General features: G+C 40.1%; 1 protein-coding gene across 2 annotated transcripts in view; it reads right to left on the bottom strand.

Moving 5' to 3' along the window:
- LOC116928169 overlaps window positions 1-24013 on the bottom strand; it is a 30995-nt gene extending 6982 nt beyond the window's left edge. The window contains exons 1-3 of one of the 2 annotated variants that reach the window (XM_045176045.1): window positions 23402-24013; window positions 16673-16775; window positions 2130-2383 (exon numbers count right to left, since the gene is read on the bottom strand). In XM_045176045.1, the coding sequence (XP_045031980.1) occupies window positions 2130-2383; window positions 16673-16760 (342 nt within the window). In that variant the 5' untranslated portion in view covers window positions 16761-16775; window positions 23402-24013. Of the gene's footprint in view, window positions 1-2129; window positions 2384-16672; window positions 16776-21680; window positions 22426-23401 lie in introns of those variants that run through there. The other variant, XM_032935277.2, reaches the window with a different exon arrangement.
- Between the last annotated feature and the right edge of the window lie 2420 nt (window positions 24014-26433).

The raw sequence follows: 26433 nt of genomic DNA on the forward strand, positions 1-26433 counted from the left end.
CAATACATCCCCCCTTTTTCTTTTTTTTTTCGGGAGAAGAAGGATAGTCTCATACATCAATCCTTTTATATTTTTTTCATTTTAAGAGACAAGTGCGCACTTATCTTCCGTCTAAACTATTCCCTCCCCCCTTTACTACACCAGCCCAGACAAACAAACTTTTGTATGGGCCAGGGTCATTTTCATTTTTAAGGCCTACATCCATATCGATGCAATCCTTTTTGATTTTCTTTTCCCCTACCCCTCCTCCTCCCCCCCAACTATACAACACAAAAAATTAAAAAATAACTTAGTTGCTTGTCCCAAGTATTTTTTTTTTTCTTTTTGAGGAGATAACGGTGGCGGCCGTTCGGTTTGTTTCACGGGACTTACGGGAGCCCCTCGGACTGATGCAAGAGCCAAAAGAGACAGAACAGAATCACCAGACACGCACACACACACACACACACACACAAAATTAGAGCATCTATACTACCCCCCTCCACTTTCTTTTTTTTTTTTTTTTTTTGTTTTTGATACAAAACTCTGGTCAGTGTCACTTGACGCCGCTTCAAGTTGGCGCTGCTGCTCTTTTTAAAAGAAAAAGAGACCCGCACCACCGTGAAAACCGAATGTTAAACAACACGAGTCTCAACACACACAAAACGTCGGCCAGAGTCCCTCTACATTTTTTTTTTTCGCCCTCGATTTAGAACGAGGGAAACTAATAGTTACACGCGTCCTCTTAAAGTTTGTGATAGCCAAAAATAAATCCCCCCCTTCCTCTTACTCTTCGGTGGGGAGGGGAAAGGAATGGTGGCAAGTATTTATGGGTGTGCGATCTTCACTCTTTTCTTTTAAAACGCAACTTGTGTGTGTGTGTTTCTAGCCCAAAGATCTATCTCGATATAGAGATAGATTGTAATAGCTACTAGTAATAGTAATAGTATAAAAAGGGGGGGGTGGACGCCGACCATAAATCAGCTGATCCTTTCGGGCTTGAGTGAGTGGGGGTTTCTTAATGATCGAATGCAAATCAAGTCGACTGGATGTGTCTCGATGGAGAGCGAAAAGAAATTCAAGGGGGGGGGAGGAGGTGCTTTCTTTTGTGTGTTCCAGCAACAAATGACGTTTGACCAATCGTTAAGGATAACAACAATGTTTTTGTCCGCCATCAAGTTGGAGCGTCTGCATGTGGATGGACGACGTACGTACGGCGAAGGGAATCGTTGGAGAGGGACGAAATCGAGCAGTAAAAACTGTTTCCACGGCTGATTGGACGTCATTTAACATTTTTTTTCTCTTTTTTCAAACTGAAAAAAAAGTCGATAAATTCTTAACTTGTTGACTGGAGAAAATGCGAAAGGCAATGTCAGAAAGGCAGGTGAATAAAAAAATGAATTGAGAGCGTCAGCCAACGGTCCGTATTTTAAGAGCAAACGCAGCGTTGGTTGCGTGTTTCTCGCAGTTATTTCGTTCGGCCGATGTCGTGGTTGCGAGGCTGAAATTTATTTTTATGCTTCAACGCGATTTGTGGGCTCAAAACAAGTCAGACAGTCATTAAAAAAACACAACCAAAAGTTTTGTGTGTCTCTCAGCTGCGCTGAAGGATAAACGGTCCAGCAAAAAAAGTTCCACGGTCAACTTATTGAAACGACAATGGAACAGCAGCCGACAGATATACGCGCACTTCATTCCGGGCCTGTTATTCCAACGTAACAAATCTCCCCCCCTTCTTCTCGTCTATTAGCATCCCTTTCGTTATTATTCCAATAGTCTTCCTCCCACTCGCCTTTTCGGTCTTATTATTATTCAAAAAAAAAATAAAACATGAAGGGGTTTGCATCCCCCCCCTTCTCTCCCAAAAAAAAAATAAAAGAGTTCCAGGATAGCTTGATTAGGTGGAAATGAGAGTCTTGGGCTTTTCGTGTGTGTGTCTTTTCTTCTGTTCTTCATGGAAAGAAAGAGAAGAGTCCCCCTCTCCAATTTGATAATAAGCGGTTGTTATTTTCCATCAGACACAAACACGCATCTTCTCTGTGTGTGTGTGTGTGTGTGTTACCATAATTGTCTTCCCTCCATTTTTGGGGTTTTTTTTTTAAATTTATTTTTAGAAGCAACAGAAGAAGAGAAACAAAATAAAAACTTACTTGTAGGATGTAACCTCTGGCGTAATCTTCGAGGGACCATCCGAAACCTGTGAGCACTTGAACGACGTCCTCGGGCGGAAGGACGGAGAAGAGCCGGTCGAGAAGGATCTTCAGCCGGATGGGCAACGCTTGACAACCGTACAGGGCCAAACTGGCCACATCGAACACCGTGTTGGGCAGGGCCGGCTCCACTGGACCCGTACCGTTCGCACTCGAATTGAACGTTCCAGATCTCATTCCCAATTTATCCAGGGCTGCCAAAATTATTTTTAAAATAAAACAATTATTATTATTATTTTTAAAAAAGTTATGATTGCAAGAAAGAGACAACCATTTTTGGTTGTACTTTCAATGACGCCATCCTTCAACAAAAATGTAGCGCTTACACGTCGGAAAAGGCAAAATAACGAAACGACCGAAACAAAGAATTGCGTGTCAAGGACTCGTTTCAAAAGAAAAATATATTTAGATATATATATATACACTTTGTAAAAATTCTACTAAAAACATGTCCGTGTGTAGGTGTGTGTAGTTCGTTTTTGGAATGAGAAATTTTTTTTTTTTTAAATTCAAGACAGAGGAGGGAGGGAGGGCTGGCCCAACAGGGGAAGGGAGGTGATCTGGCCATTTGACTCGTGTAAGTATCTCAACCCATGTTTTTTTTTTTTCATCTGGTCGTCATTTTCACAAAATGCAAAGAAATTTGGATTCGATCGAGAAAACAAAAAAAGAAAAAATGTTTGAATTTCGCGCCCGATTAAACGCAGTTGGATCGGTCATGTGTTCCAGGTGAACAATAGGCGTACGACCACCCAATGCGAGCCGACGACACATCGGCACGTTCTTTTACAAAGGGGGAGGGCCTTTGTGTGTGTGTGTCGTCGAGTTTAACGTAACGAAAGACATTTCCTAATAAGTTAGGACCCCCCTGTCTTTTTATACATCCGTGAATTGTCCCAAGGTCCAACGTTCCCCAAATGACTCTCAAACGTTGCCATTAAGACTAGAAAAACATTTTTTTTTTTAAATGATAACAACAACAACAAAAAAAAAGTGGCACATAACGACGATGATGACCCGCTGGATTGCCGGAGGAAACTCGTTTCTTTAAATATGGTCAAAGGAGTGGAAAGAAAAATGATGAGGTCGTGTTTGTGTGAAGGTATTACAACGTCTGGTAGATCGTCCAAGAGAACACACGAGAAGGTTCGGCGCCACGCAAAAAAAAAAGTCCAATCATCAAGTTGACATTGGAAAGAATCCAACTTTTCATTCCTTTCATGGTCACTTGTGTTTCTTTCTGTTTGGGAGTAGGGGGTTGACTAGTGACAGGTTCCAATTTTCCACCTGTCCGATTGCGCAGCGCAACCGTCGTCCACTCGTGATGGATAACTCGCATCAGACGGGACGGAAAATAAAATAAAAAGACGGACTTCATCTTCTTTTTTATAAAAAAAAACAAACGGTGTCATCGCTTCCAGACATGTGTACAAGGTATTATACATCCCCCTCCTCCATGTTTTTTATCATCTTGTTGTTGTTGTTGTCGTCAGTCGCTGGGTGTCATCCGCCCTTATCCTTTTGTTATTCTTGCAGCCCGTCGAGCCTTTTTTTTTTTTTCTAATCTCAAGAAGAAGAGTCTGCGCTGCTGGAGTTCCACTGGACCCTGCGCCGACAATCCTCTTCACCATGGGTCTCTTTTCTCTCTCATTTTTTTTTTTTTGCCTTTTGAGGGGGAGGGGGGGCTTTCTATATACACATCGTTACATATCAAAAGCTATTCATCACCCCCGAGACGATGGAGAACCCAAAGTGCCTTTCTGTTTCCATGTCGAGAGAACTTTTAATTAGTTTTTTCCTATTCAAATTCAGGTTGGAGAAAGAAAAAAAAAAAACGAGGCCAAGTTGAGTTGTTTTTCGAGTTTCAATTCAAATTCTTCTTTAAAAGAACGAAAAATGACCCCTGCGAGGTTACGAACAATATTCAATCTTATTCTATTATCACAGGTATATACAGAGGCTTGTGTGATTTAAATATCGATTAACGTTTGTAACGCGTCTTAATGCAACTGGCAAACGGACGCGACGAATAAAACAGCGGAAATGAGGTGAAGGAAGGAGGAGAACGTTTGGCGCTGACAGGTGCGCTCGGCCGAAAATCTCATCGCGTAATCGATATTTAAAATGTGTGCGGGTGGCAAATGATCAAACCGATCATTTAAGACTAAAGAAAACACGGCACAATTGGGGAGTGGGGGTATTTCCCGTGTAATTGCGGTCAAGCCCGTTCATTTGCATATATAGGGGGAGGTCGTTTTCAAGATGATTGCGGTCGATCGAATTTGGCCCTAAAGCTTTGAAAATCATCAATATACTCCGGGGTGTGTGTGTGTGTGTGTGTGAAACATATCCTGCCCACTTCTGGAACAAAAAAACAACAACTGAAACTTGAGAACTTCGTTTTTCTCTTCGCTCTTTACCTAATGATCATTGATAATACGGCGGACAGCGATCTTTTGAGAAAAACAAAACAAGACTCTGTGGAATGTTTTGGCGCATCTACTTCTCAGAAAATGAAACACATACGGGAAAGAAGAAGAAGAAACAATGACGGATGGCCGTCAAACCACGTTGTGTGATGGACACACCTGGCCCCAATTATTCCTCCATTTGGGGTGTTGCTGTCCGTTAGTTTCTTTCGTATAAACAGATAATGTGAAATGCAACAACAACAACAACACATTCAGGTTCAAATAGGAGAGCCCCAATTCCTGGTTGTATCAGCTCGGCTCTCTGTTTTTGTACCACATCATTTTTTGTTTTTGTTTCCTTTCTTACTTTGAAATACGTGACGATGTGAACGTTGTTTGCGTGCCTCTTTTAAAACAAATTAAACATTACGCCAAAAGCGCTTTCAAAATTATATTCCGATAGATTCCCACCATTAAATCGTATATATACATTCAAGAATTAAGAAAAGACTTACTAACCCCCCCACGAAAAACAATTTGAAATGTACATTAAATATTTCTCTTTTTTTTTGAGGGGGGAGAGGTTTGTGTGCGGTGGTGTCAGACAAACTTGCGCGGTCGGGACTTGTTGCCTAATCCCTTTTTTTTTTCTTTTTCTAAAAGTCAATTTTATATTTTTGTGTGTGTGTCTTAGAGACACCGCCAGAGGTCGCGCCCTTTTGTTCACCTTGTTCTTCTTTATTTTTTCAGAAAAAAAAAAGGAGACCGACACGACACAAAAGGCCGCCTCTTTAATGACCGCGGTCGATCCCTCCTCTTGAAACGGCCGACTTTTTAATTTTTTTCCCCCTTCTAGTAAGACGGTGCCAGAAGCTCCAGCGCAAAAGGCGTTTTTTTCTTTCTCTCTTTCGGGGAGGGCTCGACAATGAGGAGACGGACCCCCACAAGAAAAACTGTTGACAAACGACTTTAGAGTTGATACTTTCACCCCTCTCCATCTACTACTTTCCAACAAAAAAAAATAAACTAGTAGAAAATTATTAACGACGGGCGGACCTGAAAAAAAAAAAAAATTTAAACGTACATGGCAACGCAGGTTCGCCCTTTAAATGTCAGGAGGAGTGCGTCTAAATAACAAAAAAAAGGGCCTTTTTTTTTTTAACGATTGTTTGAAAAATAAAAATAAAATAAGAAAAGAATGAAAATCGATTACTTCAGAAAAGAAAAAAAAGGACCGTGCCTCTTGTCCCATGCCCACCACACACGAGACAGCAGCCGTGAAATCTGTTATTCACGTGATCGCGCGCGTCGGCCAAAAAGGAAGGGAAACAAAAACTTTGGAGCGCCGCCATTTTTGAAAAAAAGAAAGAAAAAATGCCGTGCCAAAAGAAACAAAGTTATCGCGATTTTCGTGTCTGTCCAATAAACGAAAATACGGGCCCTCCTTTCCAAGAAAGAAATAAAATAAAAAAAAAAAGCCCCACACACACAGACACACGCAAAAGTCGTGATTCTACCTGCTGCTCCCTTATTGCTCCCGACTGTACATCGATACATAAGCAATTTTTATTTGAAAAAAAAAAAAAATGTTAAAATAGTCGTTTGCGCTACTATTTCATACTGGGTGTCATTTTTAACCTGTTTCAGTTCTAATTTTTGTTTAATGCAAATTTTGTTTTCTGAAACGTTGAAAAACTGCATCTACAATAATATTCTTTAAAATTTCAAGAAAAAAAAACAACATAATTTAAACATTTTATTTTTTAAAAGAGAAAAAAAAAAGAGTTAAAAAAAAGAAAGGGGGGAGAGAAAGAAAAAATGATAATGAAGGTCCCGGACACACAATTTACGACAAACTATCTCGTAGAGACTCTTCGAGGACGAGACCCTTTTTCGTGGACCATCATTTTCTTTTCGAAAAAAAAAAAAATAACAATAAATAAATGGGCGAAGGTTGTTTATACCTCGCAGAAGAAGAAGAAGAAGAAGGGGACGAAAAAAAGGTAAAGAAGAAACACACAAAGTTAATTTATTGTCTATATGGCTTTTGTCTTTTTTCATTGGTCTATTGTTTTGAATTCCTCTCGTGTCTCCCCACCTTTTTCCAGCCCTGCCTGATTTTTTTTTTTTTTTTTGTGAAAAAAAGAGGAATATTTTATAATACATTATTATGTATATATCATTGGAGGGTCCTTTCCAGAGTGGGGGGTGAGAGGGTCCTTAAAAAAACAAAAACATATTCGTTTTTCTTTATTTTTTATTTTTTAAATAAGGAAATGTTACAAAGGGTGGAGAAATGATCGTTCATCTTTTCTACCCTCATCAGAAAAACAAAAAAAAAAAAGGTCGTTTTGTTTTTCAAGTTTCCTTCCAATTCACGTGGAAATCGGGGAAGAAGAAAGTCCCTTTTCGGGGGATCTTTTCGGACGGGTTTCTGTGGCGTTGACCAGCGCGCGTGCGCCGCCATCCGCATCATTAGCATTTTCTTCTCCCCCATCTCTGCCGACATGTAGGACTCACACCCTTAAAAAAAAAATTCTTCCAGAGTGCATTTAAAAAAAAATGCCAATAGCACCAGGCACATGTCGATCGACCTGTGATTGTGTCCATTGGCCTTCTTCTTCTATTTTACAAGTGTCGCTCTTCTCTAAATGACATCCACTTAAGATGATATCACAAAAAAAGAAGAGGGAAACATGGGGCATCACATAAAAGAGATGATTATCTTTTATGCCTGGCTTATTTCGGTTGTCCATCCGAAATAAAAAATTCCATTTGTCGCCGTGTGAACAACGTCCCCCCCTGATGTTTTTATGGACTGTCAGAGGGCAGTAGTTTACCTTTCTTCTTTAAAAAAAAAAACCGCAATGCGTAAGAAGGAAAAGGACAAGATCAAAGTAGGCAGATACGATCGAACAGATTTTTATGGTGTGTGTGTGTGTGAGACGGGCCCGGATTGACAAAAGATATGGAGATGTCAACTGCGTGTAAAACAGGAAGCCTTTCGCGGTTGATGGCGTCAACGAGATAAATCAAAAAAAGCATTTTCACTTTTTTCTTTATTTTAAAGAAGGAGAAATGTCAAAACAAGACGCACTTTTTCGGACATGGTTAGTTGATCGCCAGATGCAACACTTCCGTTTTCGTGTTCCACTCGGTTTGTCGTCGGCCATTTTTTATTAGAATTTTAACCAGAAATGAAATCTGAAAAAAAAAAAAGACATTTTTTGTTGTCGTGTCTTTCGAAATAAATGACTACATTTTTGAATAGCTCGCAACGGGCGAGCCGCAAAGGCCTGAAAAACCTAGTGAATAAATAGAACGAACTTTTTTTCTTTCAAAGGCAAAGTCATCGAATCGGCCAAGGAAACAGCGGGATATTATTTTTCTTTCTTTTCTACCATCTCAGAAAGAAAATGGCCCCCCTGCCAATGACAACTCGGTGGCTGTGTGTTTGAGCGGCGCGCAACAACAACACACACACAAAAAAACACAAGGAAAGGCGGTGACGTGAGGAGCTCGTGCGCTGACCTTTCTGTTTCCTCCCGCACCAGGCGCATAATCACAAAAACGCTGCGGGACCCGTGCGCGCGCGCGCGCGCGCCATCCCCTCCGTTTCTTCGAATCTCCTCATTTTTCTCAAAGACACTCGAAATTAAATGCAGATTTATTCTGCTGTGGCTTTTCTTGATAGCAAGAAGAGGAGGGGGGGTTGTTTTTCTTCTTTCTTCAAAAAAGATGATGATGACGCCAGGTGAGCCTCTCTTGTCTTCCCTGAGGTAGGAGAACATCCCCCTTTTGCCCCCTTCAACAACAACATCTAGTTGTATATGCATAGATAGAGAGGGGGGGTTTCGTATATAATCAGGAATGGTTGACCTCTAGATGAGAAAGAGGGGGGGCGGCCAGGTAATACATCTATAATACCTTATTTTGTGTTTGGGTTCCAGTTGGAAAGGGATATCGATCATGTGTGCAACAAGTCAAGAACAAAAAGGAGGTCGATATGATTAGATGGATGGATTCTTAGTCCCTTCCCAATGATTATCGATTGTCTCTGGAAAGAATAAGTCGATTGAGACCTAGATGTATATATATTTATGTGTATAGGCAGATTTTGAAGGTCCCAGCCACACAAGAAAATGGTTGCATTTCTTCTTTTTAAAAAATTATGCATAGAGAACAAGTAGCCAACGTTTGGAAACACGAGCCATCCGCAAGATGATTCATCAATAACACGATTAATATTTAAAAGCGTACGCTCGAGGCCACACGCCGAAACCAACTTGGAAAGTCATCCAGTTTGTTTTTGTTTTCAAAATTGAATCGATCAGCAAGGGATAGGTGCAACTGCCTTTCGTACAACTTCAAAGACGAGCTCTCCGTCTGTAGATATGCATAAATATTTTTTTTTTTTTTTTTTTTTACACGATAGAAACAAAAATGCAGTGATCCGGAGCCACGGGAGATAAAACAAGTTCAAAACAAAACAAAAGACGATAAAGAATACAGAAGAGCTGTTGTTGCTTGATGATGGCCGCCGATCGGGGGCATTGCGTGACCAGTCAATTCTTGATCCATCACGACTTTCACGACGAAAAAAAAAAAAAGTTGTGTTCTCTATGTGTTTTCAACTTCTATTCCGTGTATGTGTGTGTGTGTAATGCAACAATCTATAAAAAAAAGGAAGAAATCAAACTTTTTTTGGGGGGGGGTTGATTCTTTCTTTAGTTTGTTCAGTAACTTTTGATCCAATCGACAAGAGTTTTTGTCCTGGAAGGGCGTTGGCCTTTTTTTTTGGCTTTCATCACATTTTCTTTTTTTTTTCATAAGAAATAAAATAAAATAACAATAAAATAAAATAAAAAAAAGGGTTGACAGGGCAGGGCACGTGCTGCGAGCCCCGGCAGCGCAATGATTTTGGCTGCCGCCACCGTAAGCGCCACTTGCTGTGTCTACCTTTCTCTCTCTTGAAAATTCCTCTTTTTTATTTTTAAATGTTATTTTATTATCTTTTTCGATGAAAAAAAAATCAGATAAAAGATGGGAGGACTTGATATTGTGGGACGACAGTGTGGATCGAATCGGCAGCTTTTATATCCACGAAAAAAAGAAAAAGGCTGCGCATTGTACTACGCATGCGCAGTCGTGCTTTACCGTCTACCCCCTCCGATTTCTGCCTCTCATTTCCATAAATAATCATTTATTATTCCGAAAGATAAAGGCAACGAAAAAAAAGAAAAAAGATATAGGAGCTCTTTTCCTTCTTCCTTAAAATCATATTTTTTCTTTATTTTTTACGAGTTTAAGAGAACACACGCAGAGATAGAAACGACAGACGACCATTTTTGAACGCGATTGGATGCGTGAACGACCATCTTGTTGCACCTGCCCATTCCCACATTTGCAATAAACTCGTTTTTTTTTCTTCTTCTTCTTCTTCTTCTCCCAAATGACAATCAGTTTGGATTGTCAGTTCGGATTGGGGGGGAATGGATTATCAAAGACCCCCCAACGGGGGCTAGGGCGGAGGACCGTCCCTCCTTCATGTCGTCACTCTCCCTCACTAGAAAAAACCCTGATGGGACGTCATTTATTCCACGTGTCTCACCGCAGGTTATGCACCAGCATCCAATCTTCTTCGACCTTTTCTCTACGTGTGTCTTTGCCGCATCTTGTCAAATGTCTTTTCAAAAAATACAATTTTTTTCTTCTTCTTTTCTATACGCGTTTGCATCACCTGAAGAAGAAGAAAAAAACAAGAGGCTGGTGGGGGGGTTGTTGTCTACAAATTTCCACAGGCATCAGAACGGGACACGCGCGCGACACCCGTAGGGGTAAACACATGAATTTTGTTCTTTTCTTTTTCTACAAAAAAAAAAAAAAATTATTCAAAACAACATGGCGTAACACGATGGGCCCTAGAGGCGGGTCCGATGATGGCATTCCTTTTTCTTTTTTTTTTCTAAAAACATGAAAAATGATGCGGAGTGTTGTGTACCGAGTCCAAACATCAGTGAGCCACACAGCGAAATAATTACAGGGTTCCATGTTATTTTTTTTTCTTTCCCCTCTTCCATCAAAAAAAATATTTAAAAAAAATGATGCGATAGAAAGGAGCAACATTCCGTGTTTTCTTTCGGGTCGTCTTAAGTCGTCAAAAAAGATTTTTTTTTTTTTCAGGTTTGTTGTTGTTGTGTGTGTCCGCGCGTCGTTGTAAAATGGTTGTTGTTCCATGATTATAAGGTGGGTGGAGAGATAGCCAATCTTCGTGAACCTTCCCAACTTCTTCCCTGTTTCATCCATGTAAGACCGCACGAAAAACAAAAAAACAAAACAAAATAGCCGCTAGGATATCATCATCATTATCTGCATATATTTTTTTTTTATTTCCTTTTTTTAAAAAAATCGAAAATGACAATAATTCTGTCCTCGATTTCTTTTAATGATGAAAATAATAAACTTTGAATTAAAATTAAATTTTACTAATAGAGTCACCCCCTTTTTTAACCAACGGAAACAGTTCCATAAAACTGTCGTTGCCTCCCTCCGTAAGACACGCAGAAATAAATGAAGATCTTCTCCCCCCACGTTTAAGTTATACCGACGAAAATGCTAATGACAACTTCTTTTTTGCGCTGTGTGGTCTCCTGGCGGGGTTCTTCAAACGGCATAGCCCAAAGGGTTCAAAGAATCGCGGCTCATTTGGAAGAAAGACGCGTGCCCTTCAGCGGCCTCCTCATCGAGGTCTCGTTCCCGATTTTTTAAAATATCGAAAAACCAAATGTGTCTCTCTCTCTCTTTGGAAAACGTGAAACAATTGGGCAGGCCGAGATGCGTGCACGAATAAATCGTTTCAAATCATTCGAAATTGACTTTCCTCAAAGAAGAATGGACAATAAGAAAGAGGAAAATGAAATCGACAACACAAAAAGTTTGGGTGGCTGCTGGACTCGATGCCCACAGTTCGTGGCCCCGCAGCTGATGGGTCGTGACAGTGAAAAGCCGTTCAATGTAATAGGCAAACTGCTCGCTGGCTCAACCGGACTCTGTTTATATGAATAAATTGAATTCTTTTTTCCATCTTCTCGTAACAAGAAAAGGAAACCCGAGAGACAGCAGCAGGTCGTAGAGAGTCTCGTTTTATCACATCCCCCTTCTCTCTCTCTCTCTCTCAAAAAATAAGAAACACACACACACACACAAAAGCGTTAAACGAGTAGAAAAGGCCCCTGACCTGGAATTGTAATTAAAGCTACCCCAGGCCTTGTTTCTACCTCTCGCACAACATACCACAAGAAGAAAAGTCAATTCCTTTTTTTTGTGTGTGTGTACATGACACACGATCAACCAACTGCACACAGCATTGTATAATAGAGCCACTTCACACACACACACACAAAAATGAATATTATGGATGGGTATCGTTCCTCTGTTTTTTTTTCAAAAAAAATAAAAAAGACGGACTTACACGTCTATGCCCAGTCACGGATGAAGCTCTCGATTTCATCTATCGAAAAAGGAGGAAAAAGAAAGCACACCATGCATAATGGATGATAGAAGACTAAAATAATGTATTACATCTATTCTCTTTCTGTGTCTGCGCATTTACATATCCTTCCTCACCTATAAATAATCATATTTTTTCGGAAAAACAGAACGTGACTAATTAGGGGGTTTTTTTGTGGGGGGGGCTGTCAACAAATATTGAGACGTCCAACATGCGTTTGCAATCCCCCCTTTATTTTTTCTTTAAAAAATACGCAAATGACATATCGCCTTGCGTCTTCTAAAGATAGAAACGACGAACGCTCTTCCAAAAAAGCTCCAGTTTTTTTATATTTTACAAAGAACGTTCGATGACACGGCCGAATTTCTTTTCCCCATAAATATACGTATCGATGTTGAGGATAATAATAAAAAAAGGGGGCCAGACTTGCATATCATGGCTCCAAATAAGGTGCCTTTTCACGTGTCCGTGACACACAAAACGTCGTATATAGCACAGAATCTCCTTCCAGAAAGACGCGCTATTGTTTCGCATTTTTTTTTTAAAGTCTCTTTAACTGCCGTTAACAAAAGGTGATGCATCTTTCTTTTCCGATGGTGTCATCGTCACATGGGCAAAGTGTCCAAGGGGACATTCCTCTTTTATAGAAGAAGGAAATAAAAATGCTTAGCTCACTATTCGAGACAATCGTGTCCATGTCCATTTCTTAAGAAATCAAAATGTCCGAGTCCTTGGCCGTCAAACTGACGCTCTCAATTGGCAATGATTTAAAACCCCGATGATATTTAATAAGACATTTTTTTCTGTGTGGGGGAAGTTGAACAAACAAATAAAAGGTACTCGTTTCGATATCTGGTGAATGAGATCGGAGATGAGTTCCACGAACCCACTAAACAAAATAATTGAAAACTTTTTAAATACCAGGAAATCAAAAAAAGAAGAAGAGTCAAGTGCGCGCGATTCAATCATCAGCTGTTATTTTCTAAAAAAAAAAGAAAAAAACGAGTTTGTTGTGGGATAGAGTCCGGGAATTTCGGGAGTTGGCCGTTTTTGTCCGATGATGACAAAACGATTCGGGGCGCGCATGAAAAACCTCTAGTCAATTGTCATCCATCAAAGCATTTTCTCTCTCTCTCTTTCTTGTTGATTGAAGAGTAAAAAAAAAAAAAAAAATGTAAATACATATTTTTGTCTTGTTGTTATTCATAACACCGCCCGCTGTCTTTTGTGTAGATTTCTCTCCTTCCAGAAATTTCGTATTACCTTACACACACAACACAACGAATTCGAACCGTGAAATGATAACCTCCCCATCGTTGTTCGTGACAAATCACATGAACGATACACATTTATTTTTTTTTCAGATTCGATTACTTCCGTGTCGTCGGATGCCTTCATTGTAAAAAAAACACACACACACTGAAAATGTATGTAATTGTATCCAATGCATCAAGTGCCCAGCCTCAACGTATTTTTCTTTCTATTTCATTCAAAATGCGGATGGATGTACGCTTGTCAAGAACCCTCTTGCGGTATGGCACACACACACACACACAAAAAATACCGTAGTTATCAATCAATTGTGTTCCAGCTTCTCCATTTAGATGAGATCAGGGGGGTGGGTGATGTTTGCTCTGCTACACTTGTAAAGATTTGAGGGGGGAAGCAGATGTTTTTTTTCTCTCCCCCCCAATCAGAAAAAAATTGTATCGAATTTTTTTTTTTTATTAGAAAAAAAAAAATATGGAATGTCGGTGTGTGTGTCTATTAAAAAAAAAGGGGGGTGAGAGGTGGGCGTCATGTTCGATTACCGTCCGGCGGATCGATTCCGGACAATAGTCCCCTCCCCTATCATCGGACAAAAAAAAATAGATGATTGATTTAGATTTCGGTTCAATGTATCCGAAAATTGTGGTGAAGATGTGACCACTTCATCCCTATCCTCTTCCGCAAACAAAAGAAGATCTTTTTTTTTTATGTAATAATAAAAAAAGAGAATGTCGATGCATATTGTTGTCTAATGTTTTTTTCCGGTACGTATTAACAATAACAGCAGAAAATGATTGGTGGAAATAAAAGGGGACGTCATCGATGTGTAATGAATTTCCGTTTTTTTTTTTAGGTGAGGGGAAGAAAAAAAACAACATGGCGGATGATGAAATTTTCGGTTAGGGAAGTAGAACAGATTTTAAATCTTTCGCCACGTTTCAAAGAAGATGTCGCATCTCGCGGAGGGGGAAATGTCGGAAACAACTGAGCCAACAAGAAAATTTCAAAAAAATATTCAAATAGCCTACAGTTGGAAACAAGTTAAAGTAATATGACGATCTGTCATCACGAAATTCATTCAAAGGTCTTAAAAAGAAAAAAATGGGGGGATGGAGACCCCTGTGGTGACATACACACAACAAAAACAAATTCCGTTTGACTCCGGCACGTGTCATCTTCTATTCAAAATACGGGGGGATCTCGTCTTTTCTTTTTTTATTTTATGTTAAACAAATCACGATTTTGTTTTTCGTTTCAAATTTTTTCATGTCGAGAAAATCTTTTTGAAAAGAGCCTGTTATTGGCGGTTGACACGGTGGGCCTTCCTTCCGCTTTACACGCAGAGAAAAGAAGTCGGACTCTTTTATTTTTCCTGCGGGCTGCGACAGACGCTCGTTCTCAACAAGGTAAATAAACAAGTTTAGAAGACCAACACAAAATGGAGGGCGGAAAAACACATTCCGGCACGTGGGGACGAACAGAGTGACAACATGCGGCCGATCACTTCCATCCCCCTTTCAACATCCAACACAAAAATAGAGGGGGGGCAATAGGTTCTAAAAAGGAAATCACAATCGGTCCCCCCACACACAGGAAAAAAACGTCAACCTCCAGGGGTCGTGTCTGTCGCGTCTCGACGACAGACGTGGCAAAATCAACAAACTCCAAGACTTAAAAGTAAAAAAACAATTGAAAAATATTGGCAGCATTTTTAATGTTTGGGTGATCAATTCACGATAGTCTCCCAAGGTGACCCCACTAAGAATCGATCAATAAATCGTCCTTAAAAAGAGACAAACATTATTCTTTTGTTTTCAACAGCAAAAATGAATACCAAAGGGGACCAATCGCGCTATAAGAAAATATAGTAATCACCAAGGTGTGTCTGGCAAAGAGAGAGATACGTCCAGGTCGGCCATGTTGTTTTTCATCATTTACAGACACACAAGCCCCCGCCCTCTCTGCGCTCGCTCGCTCCATGGCAAAATAGCAACGACTACCTGCCATACCTACGAGTGGCCGTAGGGGCTGCCTGTTTCGGGTGATGTGTCATCATTCACGTCGCGCAGACACGACACTCGTCGTGAATATCGTGCACAACCAATCAGAAACGAGACTCCGCCTCTCTATCTCTTCCCGACTAACACACACGTCTCTCTCTTTCTTTTTTGTGGGGGATATTTTCAAGGGAATTTTATTTATTTTTTTATTATTTTCTACGTTGTGGATGTTGCGAGCGGCTGACATTGACGTATGCGGTTCGGCTCACACACACAGACGGCCAAACAATGGCCCCCTCTTCATTTTTTTTTTTAAGATTCCGTGTGTCTCCATCTCCGCCCCCTTGCAGTTTTTTTCTACCGTCTTTTCCATATCTTATTTGATTATTGATGGGCCATCGAACATTGTCTTTTCCATCAAAGCGGAAAAACAAGAAAACGGCGCATAATTTTCGATTTCTTTTTTTTTTTTCAGATCATTTCAGGAAAGAAATGCAACGTCATGTAACAATGACGCAGCGCAAAACAAGAAAAATCCATCCATTAACGAATGTCGCCCCCCTATTTTTTTTTGCGGGATTTACGTTAAATTGAGATCCGTGAATTACATTTTGACCCACACAAAAAGTGCGCAGGGGGGGATGAAACGATTCATCCAGCAAATCCGAGGAACGACGATTACATTCTTTTCCAAGTGTGCGACGTTAAAACATGAAACCTTGAGAGACTCTTACGACTCCTCCCACAACGAAACATTTCCCGTGCGTGTTTGCGTGAGTTTGATGTGTTTTATCTTTTAAAGTAAAGTATTAAAAAAAAGAGAATTATTTGTGTGACCATGTTCCATCCAGACTTTTTAACAATAAGAGCCATACAGAAAGCGCGTCTCTCAACGTTGAAAAAGAGGAGGGGTGACCTTCTCGTTCGTTCGTTTTTTTTTGTTTTCACGCTTTTTTTTTTCCTTCTCCTCCTTCGTTGCGTCAATACACCTCTCCCCCACGTTTTTTTTCTCCTCGCTTTCCTATTGGCTAACGTCCATTTTTCTTTCTCATTCGTGTTGACAAAAAAAAAAAAAACTCGTTCCGGTCGTGTGATGTCGCGTGTGTTTTGCGCCGCCGCGACACGCGCGTTCGACCCTGCGCGCGTCAACCCGTGTGATGATAATCACCCCCCTATTTCCTTATACCCTCCCAACAACAACAAAAACTTGTGTATCCCACTCTACTACATCCGATTGACTTGTTTTTATTTTAATTCGATCGCTTTAAAATGTGAAAAAAGAAAAAAACTCACCGTGTGGAACCCAGCCGTGTTTGCAGGTCTGGCACTGTCTCAATTGCAATTTGCCGGGCTGGAAACACTCGCACGGGCAGGCAGGCATTGTGCACCGGATCGCCTATTTTTTTTAAAAAAGGAAATAATAATAATAATAATAATATTTAAAAATCATTTTTTTTTTGAAATTTTCTAGACTCGTATGCATAATGATAACATATTCTTTTTGGAACACACATAGGCTGTGTATTAGCATATGGAAAATAGGCCGAGGGGGGAAAGATTTTCAAAAAAAAAAAAATTTAATTGGTCCTTGTTGCCTGTGTATAATATAAGTGGGGTATATACCAAAGGGAGGACTTGAAAAAAAAAGGAAACACAAATTTGAAATTCCTATCAACACAAGCGAGTCTGTTTCAAAAAAAAAAAAAAATTTTAAGAGAAAAGAAATGGAACTCTATGTCAAGTTTGCCTTGTCAGTTAAGAGTTTTCAAACCCCCGAGGCTCGTTTCTCCCCTCCCTCCATTTCACATGCATATATTTAGAAAGAAGAAGAAAAAATTTTGTTAAAAAACATTTCAACGAAAAACATATCGGCAACGATCCCGCGGGATCCTTTAAACAGCTGACACCCATTTTCACACAATTCAACCCCTCCGCCCCCGCCCAGTCCGCAAACTGAATTCTATCAACTCACAAATAAATCAAATTAAATTTGAAATGAATTTCATTTTGTTTTGTTTGAATGTCTCATCGGCATTCATTCCCATAACGGCTGACCGCACCAGACTCCCGCGGGATCAGCCCCCCAAACTCTTTTGTTATGTGCACGTCTCGATGCGCCTCTGCAATCATTTCCCACTATTGTTCAACGCTGCTGCTCACTTCTGTAGGCCTTTTTTATCATTGAATGCCTTCAGGCCTTTTAATTGACTTGGGGCTCCCATTGCTGACCGCATCTAACCTTTAACCGATTGTCAGTTCTCGCAATCAAAGTGCCTCTCTCGACCCACCTAAAATTTAAGTTAAAACACATAATCGTCCTTTATGTTTCCCCAATCCATTCCATTTCGTCCCCTTTCAGTATAGCCAGTACAGAAGTGATTGATTATCCCGCAACGCTATCCACACACACACACACATCGTTCTTTTAATATATAATTTATTTCTTCTTTCAAACTGTTTGAGAGGATGGAATTTCATCCAATGCAGGATATGCGTCTTGTCTATAAAACTTTCAGGAGTATCGCCTTCTATTGCTCCTGTCTGAAGAGAAGCAGAGGGGATCATCGTCCACAATCAATAAATAACCCCACCCCTTTATATAGACACCCACCATTTTTTCTAACAAAAGATATCGCCACATTTCTTAACGATCTTTTTAAAAAAATCTTTCACGGTGACAAATTGAATAGATTTCAAAAAAAAAAATTTAATTCCAAATTGAATTTGACCTTTAATTATCGTCTCGCTTCAAAGTTAAACGCATCAACTATATATAGACAACAACAAGAGAGTTTTCTATTCAATTGCGCAGACTGACGGATCCTCCAAAGTTTAGTTGACCCAAGAGTTTCTCGTATGGAAATTTTTATTTTTTGTTTTCGTGTCCCCCCCCCCCTTTTCATTTAACAAACACAAAAGGGATCCCGTCGAAAACTTGTGTGGCTAATTAGCGCGGCGGCTTCATCACGTGTCGTCCCTGTCTCTCAAGCGAAGGGCTCGAGGCTTCGCCAACTTTGCGAGTCCATCAAACAACAGTTGCAATACTATTTTACAATACATCATATAGATGTAACATGTTGCCAAAAAGCCCGTTCGCCGGCGTGTCTATTGTTGTTTCAACAGCCACTTGAGCGCATCGTGCGTCTATATTCTTATTCAGTGTATAAGCGGGGCTGATCCGCATTTTGGAACAATGAAACCCTTCAACAAAAGAAAAACGGCCTTGTTATTTCCAACAAAGTTTTCAACCGCATTCAAAATGCCATGTCGTGTGGAAACGGATCGTTCGGCATCTCGTTCAAATCGGATGTCATTCCAACAGGAGGAGATGAGGTGGGAGGGATCAAATGCGCGCCAGCCAATAAGGTGAGGGGGTTGGCCGTTGACAGCGCAGGTGTCGCGGCATCCCATATTCATCCGACCCGTGAAAACACTGTTGTTGTTTTTTTCTAAAAAAAAAACAAATAAAAACAACACGAGGGAGGGGGAAAAATCGTGACATCCGCCTTATCGTCTATAGAGAATAAATGGGGGAGGGATAACACGCAATCATCAACTTTAGGTCACCCTCATTTCCTCCCACCCTCGTTACATCGAGACCCAACACCCCCCCGATCAACACACACACACGCGATAACTCATTTGCATTTTTTTTTCACGTCTTCAGTCCCGAAATAGAACTCTAGATTGTTAATGCGTCTGCAACGGTTGCGCATTTCCTGGTCCTTGTATGTTACGTGAAACAAAAAAATCAGAGTCGGGCAGAAAAACCGCACGCGGGAAATAAAAAAATAAAAAAATTCCTTCCCCTTTCTCTAATTTTTCTTCAGCTCCCCCCAATTTTTTTTTATACGATTATTACGATCGTAATCCCCCCCCGCTTGTGTGTTGACTGTTGATGTTTCAATCCGCTCTGATATTTATCCAATGCGGCCAACTGCTGTTACACATTGCGCACAAGAACTCGTGCTTCTTTTTAAGAAACCAATGTCGAATTATTTTTATGTGTGTGTGTGTGTTTAAAACTAGAATTTTTCGGTGGGGGTAGGAAGCAAACGAGCGCGGCGCTATAATGCCCGCAGGCATTTTTCTTTTATTTAAAAAAGAGAGTCTTTGTTCACATTTTTTTATATAAAAAAAATGAAGCGCAAAAGAGATTCAACCGCCATTAGCATTACGATGCTCTTTTTCTCTCTCTTCCTCCATAACTATAATACGTAACATGTAAAAAAAAAAAATACGTTTTACAGTGTGTTTAGATAATCGGACGCGTGCCACCAAGAGAAAAAAATAAAATAGCCGTGCCGCTAATAAATAACAATCCAATTAAGAAAAAAAAAAATTTTAAATGTTTCTTTTGTTTTGGAAACGTTGGTCGAGTTTTAAACGGAATATGCAAAACAACAAACGACACGGGGGCAAAGAAAAATAGGGTCACGTGACTTTGGAATTTCGTCCATCGTTACTCGACATCAAGAGCGAATGTCTTATTGATTAATCCTGTTCGATGCCAACCCCCCCCCCGCCCCGTTGTTTTTCTTTTTTCCAGCCGACAGATCAAAAAGCAAAAACAAACATCAAAGTTTAAAAAACCCAAGTATCGATGATTATTGCGCGCAGCATTTTGACAACAAATTGCATTCCATCAAAGTTTTTTTTTGTTCCAGATGCCCCCCCCCCTGTTCATCGGAGCGTGACGCAACAAGAGGTCCCTTTTTTTCCGCGCCCCCCCCCCTCTCTCTTTGTAGTATGCAAATTACTCGCGCTCCCAACAATGAAACACAAGGGGGTTGGATCCTACGAACAGCAGAAAGCAAACGGGTATTGTGATTATTATATTAAACAAACGATATTGCTTGGTGATGCGACCCGATGATATTACATACACATCAGGGCATTTATTACTGAAATAATTATCGACAAACCCCCCCGAAAAAGATCAATATCGAATTTTCGTTCTCCTCTATGTTTAATTATTCATCGATTAACCATTTGCAAAAGGCGATCAAATCTTATAGGAACCATTTCTAGTTTAAACTCGGCGTCTTGTAAAGAAATAATTGAAGAGCGATCTCCTGCGGGGTGTGTGTGTTGGCACAATCACTTTGCCTATTTTTTCCTTTTCTATAGCCAATTATACGAATCTGGTTTATTTAAAGAAAAAAGGGAAAACTGGGGGGTTGGATTTCGCTTTGGTAAATCGTAATCGATCTATCCGCACAGCGTTTCTCCATAAGACGTGCACGCATTATCGATCCAAGTGTAAAATGTCTTTAGGCTCTTTTTTGAAATCTCGAATTGAAACGAGATTCGAAATTGAAGATAAGACAAAACTGTCGCTAAACGCATTTTTCGGTTTTTTGATGGACAGAGAGAAATTTTGTTTTTTTAAAATCAAGGAGTCAATCAATCCGATTTCGAACACTTGTGTGACAGGGAACGACACAAAGGAGCAGCCGGGCAAAGGGTCGCATATTTGCCCAGGTGATGAGGTAATTGTTTGTTTCTGGAAAAAAAAAAAGATAAACGATTGCCTCTGTTTTTGAAAAACCGTACCGCCATCATTCGATGAAAAATGGTGGCGATTTATGTAGATTGTCAACCCCGCATCGCGTGATTATTATTTTTTTGCCAGCCAAAAATAATTTCTCAAATGACAACCGTGTGACGGGAAGCGCACCGGGCCCTTCATTTTTTTTTTCTTTTATTGAAGGTCGACAATTGACTCCCGCGTGAAAGCCGTCACCAGAGATGAGGAGAGGGATCATCTTTTACGTTCACATTAAAACAAAACAAAAAAAGGGACAATTTGAAACCCACCCCCCCTAAAAATTTCTTTAAGAACTGCAAAGACCCCACGGAATCAAATTGCTCGTTTCAATCTAAAACGTCTCATGGCAAAATGTTCACAGAATTAAAAAATTGTGTGATTTTTTTAAAAGCACTCAGCGAGTGTCACTAGGCCCCCTAACGTCATCTACTCTTAATTGCGTTAAAGCGTCGATATCAGCCCCATTTTTAAGCTCATCGTTCATTATACGTCAACCCCTTTCTTTTAACGCATCATTTCATCTTGATGAAGACACACACAAAAAGCTTTTAGAATCGTGCGCCGTTAGGCCCCCGTCGCTCGAAATCTACTAGTCTGAAAACAAATAATTCAAAGTAGCACAACCGTCGATCAAAACCGCATTAGAAATCAAAGATGGAATGAAATGTTCGATTGTCACACGGTTTCAGCAACGAGTTCTCAATTTTAAAAAGGGCTGGGATTTTAAAACAAAAAAAGGCAATCGCTTACTTGTAATGGAGCCAGGCCTAGTTTTGATGATGTCAGATGATTGTCGTTATTACAATTAGCGTTGCCATTACCAGACATATCCCACGGTCGGGCAAAATTCACTTGCGAAATCATCATTGAAATTTCCTCGTCTAAAGTGAAAAAAAAAAATCAAAATGTCCTCCCACCTTGACTCAATTGTCCAACCAGAAACAAGTTCATTTCCTGATCGGCCTTTTTTTTTTCCTTTTTCTGCTGGAACACGCAATTTTTTTTTTTTTCACGATCAAACACACTCGAAATTACATTGGGAGATCTCAAGAGGTTCAGACATGTTCCAGAAGACGCACTCCACTCCACAGAAATTCCCTTTAAACAAACCCGAACACACTGGCCGTCTTTTAAGAGACGCACGCAATTTTCGAAATCATATCACGAGGCCTACACGAGAAAAAAAAAAAATGATGCACACACCAAAAATTAAAAAAATAAATTGGGATAGTGGCCCGTCGATGTTCTGTGCGGGACTGACGATCGTGCGGGACTAGCGAACGTGGAGGCAAAAAAAGAAAAGTGGGGAGTGTGTAAAAAGATTGGAGAATGCGCACGCGAGAGATCTGGGTGAACCGACGTAATAGCGCCCGTCGTCAACGACGACGGCCATCAAGAGAAACGGGCGACGGACCGATACCCAACTCGGAGAACAAACGCGGAGGGAGAAATGGGGAAAAAAAAAAGACGGCGCTATGCGGCAACAGCGGGACCGACGCCATCGGTTCCTTCCCCTGCTGTTTTCTGATTGGTCGACAGTCGGCGTGAATCGGGAAGCCAACGAACGAGCCAACGAGAATGGAAAATAAAAGATCCCTCTTGAAAATAATAAAACAAAAAAAATCCTGGCGCAACCGCTGGATTCTGCTTAGTCTAAATACATGAACACAACAAAAAAAACAGTGGACCGGATATTTATATCCGATTGCCCCCCTTTTTTGTCCACCAGCGTGAAAGAAACAATAAACGCAGAGTTGATTTTTAAATCGGGAAAATGTTTACATTAATCAGTTCAACAACAAAAATAACAATTGAAATTCATCCTTTTATGGCAGTAGAATTAACGTCAATGAGCATTTTACGAGCAATAAAAGAATTAGGCCTAATGCACCTGTGTCAAGTGACATCATAAACGTTGGCTTCTCAAAAACGTCATGCAAGTTGGCGACGGGATGACGTCAGCAATATCTAATGACTGCGCCAGTCGCCTCGATTTTGTTTTCATAATCTCGCCCTAAGATGGTGCCCTAATTGATTATGCAAGATCCAATGACAATCCGCAAACGCGTCTCAATTTCAGTTGACACATCAAATGCGTGTTTTTCTTTTTCCACGAGAAAAGCCCACCCATAATTTTTGAGAAAAAACAAAACAAATTGAAATATCAATTTCACTGTTGCCGGATGAGGAAATAAAAAAAGCAATGTCACAAACAAGCAAACACGTCACACAAAGAAATTCAATATCTTGACAGGTTCAGTGTGTGTGTGTGACACAGTAAAAAAATGACCATTGGTCCTGAAAAAAAAAACTCGAGCATATCCACATTTTCTAGTACGTGCTGTATCAGCTCTGGCTCATTATCTCTCGGTCAACAGACGTCAAACACACAAATGATTATCCCATCGGATCAGTTCAAACATTCGAAATTGAGCTACTGTGCAACAAAAAATGACGAATTTTCACCTTACCGTTTTTTTAATCTTCGATGATCAGGGACACACACATCTACACACTGAACACGAGGTCGCACTACTTAAAAATGCAAACGAGTTTCCACGAATGTCAATCGTTTTTTTCTTTCTAATAAATACACGACAAATTTCACTGTCGCTCTCGATTTACCGGGTGTGATTTATCAGAATTCTATATTTGCACTGGCGATGTGACAATGTTCGAAAATCAAATCGTTTTGTTGTTGTCTCAAGTCTTTTGAAACACGTCACTCAACACCTATCACACACATACACACACACACACATCACAAACATAACCTTTTCCTGCAAACTTTGATCATGTCTCACATCATTAATTCAAATTAAATCGTGTGTGTGGCGGCCATTTATTGTAGAGAGCCTTTGCGTCTGCGCGTGGTTTACTTTCCCGCCGGACTTCTAGTTGTCACACACACACATACACACACACAGATACACACACACAGACACACTTTTTTTTTTTTTTTTAAATCAAAATAAAAATAAAAAATTCAAAAAAAAAAAATAATAATAACATTCAACCGGTCCAGAAAGCGCGCGCGCGTACAGGCCAAAGTCTGGAGACCGACTGGAGAGCGCGCCTGTTGTGGAGTCGTGTAGAGAAGAAGAAGAAGAGGAAGAAGAAGAAGAAGAAGAAAAATGAAAATGGTGGTAGGGAGGAAAATGAAAAAAAAAAAAGTGCCAACTGGACTCCCCTTTTCCACCCGACCCCACTTTAACCACCCCAATTTCTAGAGCCTCGTGGTTGAAGTTCGCCTTTTTTTTATATTTTGTCAGCCCATTGCCACCACCAGAGGGATATAGGGAGGGCGACCTGGAAAGACAAAAATGTGCCGCCTTCTTCTTGTTTTTCTGATCTTTTCGTTGATACTACCTGTGTGTGTGTGTGTGATGGAGGAATATCTATTGCAATGGGTGGAGGATAGTTTTTCGTTAGTTATAAAACAAACCAAAGAAAATCAAGAGTGGCTTTTGAAACTTGTCCCCTCCTCGATTGTTACCTACCTCCAAATGGGGCGGAGCTTTGACAGACGCAAAACTGGCTGCTGGTGACCTCTTTGATTTCGTCAGAAGTCGAAATCCATTTTTGTTTGTTTTTTTTAGTGTGTGTGACGACGATAAATGGCGTCCGTCACGATCGACTCATCAAAAAAACATTTTTTGTTTTGTTTTCTCGACAGACTTGTTGTGTTTTCGGGACCTCACAGTAAGATTTTCACTAGAAAATTTATCAACGCCTTCGTCTTCCATTTCCGTGCAGAAAAAAAACGTGTCGTGGCGGCCATTGCGATCCATCACGGTGTGACGTCACCACGTGAGTCTAAAACCCAATTTACCTAATTTCACGTAAAGATTGTCTTGCTCATTTCAAATTGTCCGTTTCTGTAGGAGGGTTTCTGGTTAGCGTTTGTTAAGGAAGTGCTACACAGGGTGTAAATAAATAGTATTCATTTCACGTGGTTGCTCAAACAACGCCACCTATGCACACAATGGCATATGGCAAAGTCCGACAGTTTTGAGGACTCAAATATTTGTCATTTGAAGCTTATCTTTTGTGACAGTCCCCTCTCCCGTGTAACAAATAAAAACCTAAAGGTATTTATCCTCATTTTGTCTGTAAATCGACTACCGTGCAAGTGCTTTTAGGCAGGTCAAAGCCACTCGAAATTTTAGATCTTGAAAAATATGCAAATTTTGTTGACTCCAATTATTCAAATGTTTGGGCCGATCGACTTGACTTTTACATCTTGAAAATTATGTAAATCTTGTTGACTCTTACTCTAATTTTGAGAGCTTTTGAGAAGAAACAAACAAGAAAACCTTGAAGTTTCTATGGGGAAGGGAGCGATTCGTCACATTTCCAAGGCCTTTTTGCTTACCTATCCCTCGTACCCTATTGCAAAAACCACCACGTGCAAGGATTTAAAATATCCATTTCTCTTGACCACATTTTGAAAACCCTCAATTTATTCAAATTTTTCAGTCAAATATTGAAATGAGAATTTCAATCAATGATTTTTTTGGCGCCAATGTCACCTTAAAAAAACATTTCAACAGCACGCGTTGAAAAATTTCAATATTCATTGACATCATTTCAAGGTTTTCTCTTTTTTTTTGGTGTCACTGCCCCGTCGGAATTTCGTCTTTTTTGGCATCACGTCGCATATCCATCCATGCATGCAATCTCATTGGGTATACGTTATAAGAGAAGGGCGGGCTGCCGTTCTCTTAACAGGTGGAGCGTGAGCAGCAACTCTTTTTGTAAGGGAGAAAACGACTTTGTTTTTTCAATATTCACCAAGATTAAATTCTCTGTTGCGATTGTTTCAGTTTGATGAATATGAGTTCTAAAAAAAAAAAAAAGCGTGGCGAATTGACATTGGATAGCAATTAGCCCGTTCTGCGACATTATGCAAACAAAAGTCTACTACTTAACACGTTCATTATGCACACGACAGCCACCTGTCGTCACCTTCTTTATTTTGAAATTTCATCTATTTTGTGTGTGTGTGCGTGTGTCAGGAATTAAATATTCAAGGTAATCAATCTAATTGAAATTATTCATATCCGAAATTTGACGTTCAGTCTGGCCCCGTTTTCGTCTTGTATTCGACCACCTTCAAAGTTTGAATTTTCCACCTTTTTTTTTTTTTTTGCTTAAATTTGTAAAAAAGTAGGGGGAATGGACTCGTCAGAAGAAAAAAAAAAGTTAATTAACTCTTCTTCCTTTGTTATTCTTGTCCCCCTTTTTTTTTTTTACCTGGGCGAAGCCTTCCCCATTTTCTTATGAGCCCCTGGGCCGATTTTTTTTTTTAAGTTTTTCCTGGGCGGCACAGAACAAAAGTATCAAAAACGATCGAAAAACAATTTGCAATAAATTTCTGGGGCGGTTTAAAAAAAACGTACAGTTTTATTTGCTTAAAAAAATAGAAAGTTTGCTAAATTCTATTATCTCTCGTTTGTAATTATACACGACACAGCAAAACAAAACCAAAAACGCCGTTTAG

This window comes from Daphnia magna, linkage group LG7 (genome assembly GCF_020631705.1).
Source record: "Daphnia magna isolate NIES linkage group LG7, ASM2063170v1.1, whole genome shotgun sequence".
Lineage (NCBI taxonomy): Eukaryota > Metazoa > Arthropoda > Branchiopoda > Diplostraca > Daphniidae > Daphnia > Daphnia magna.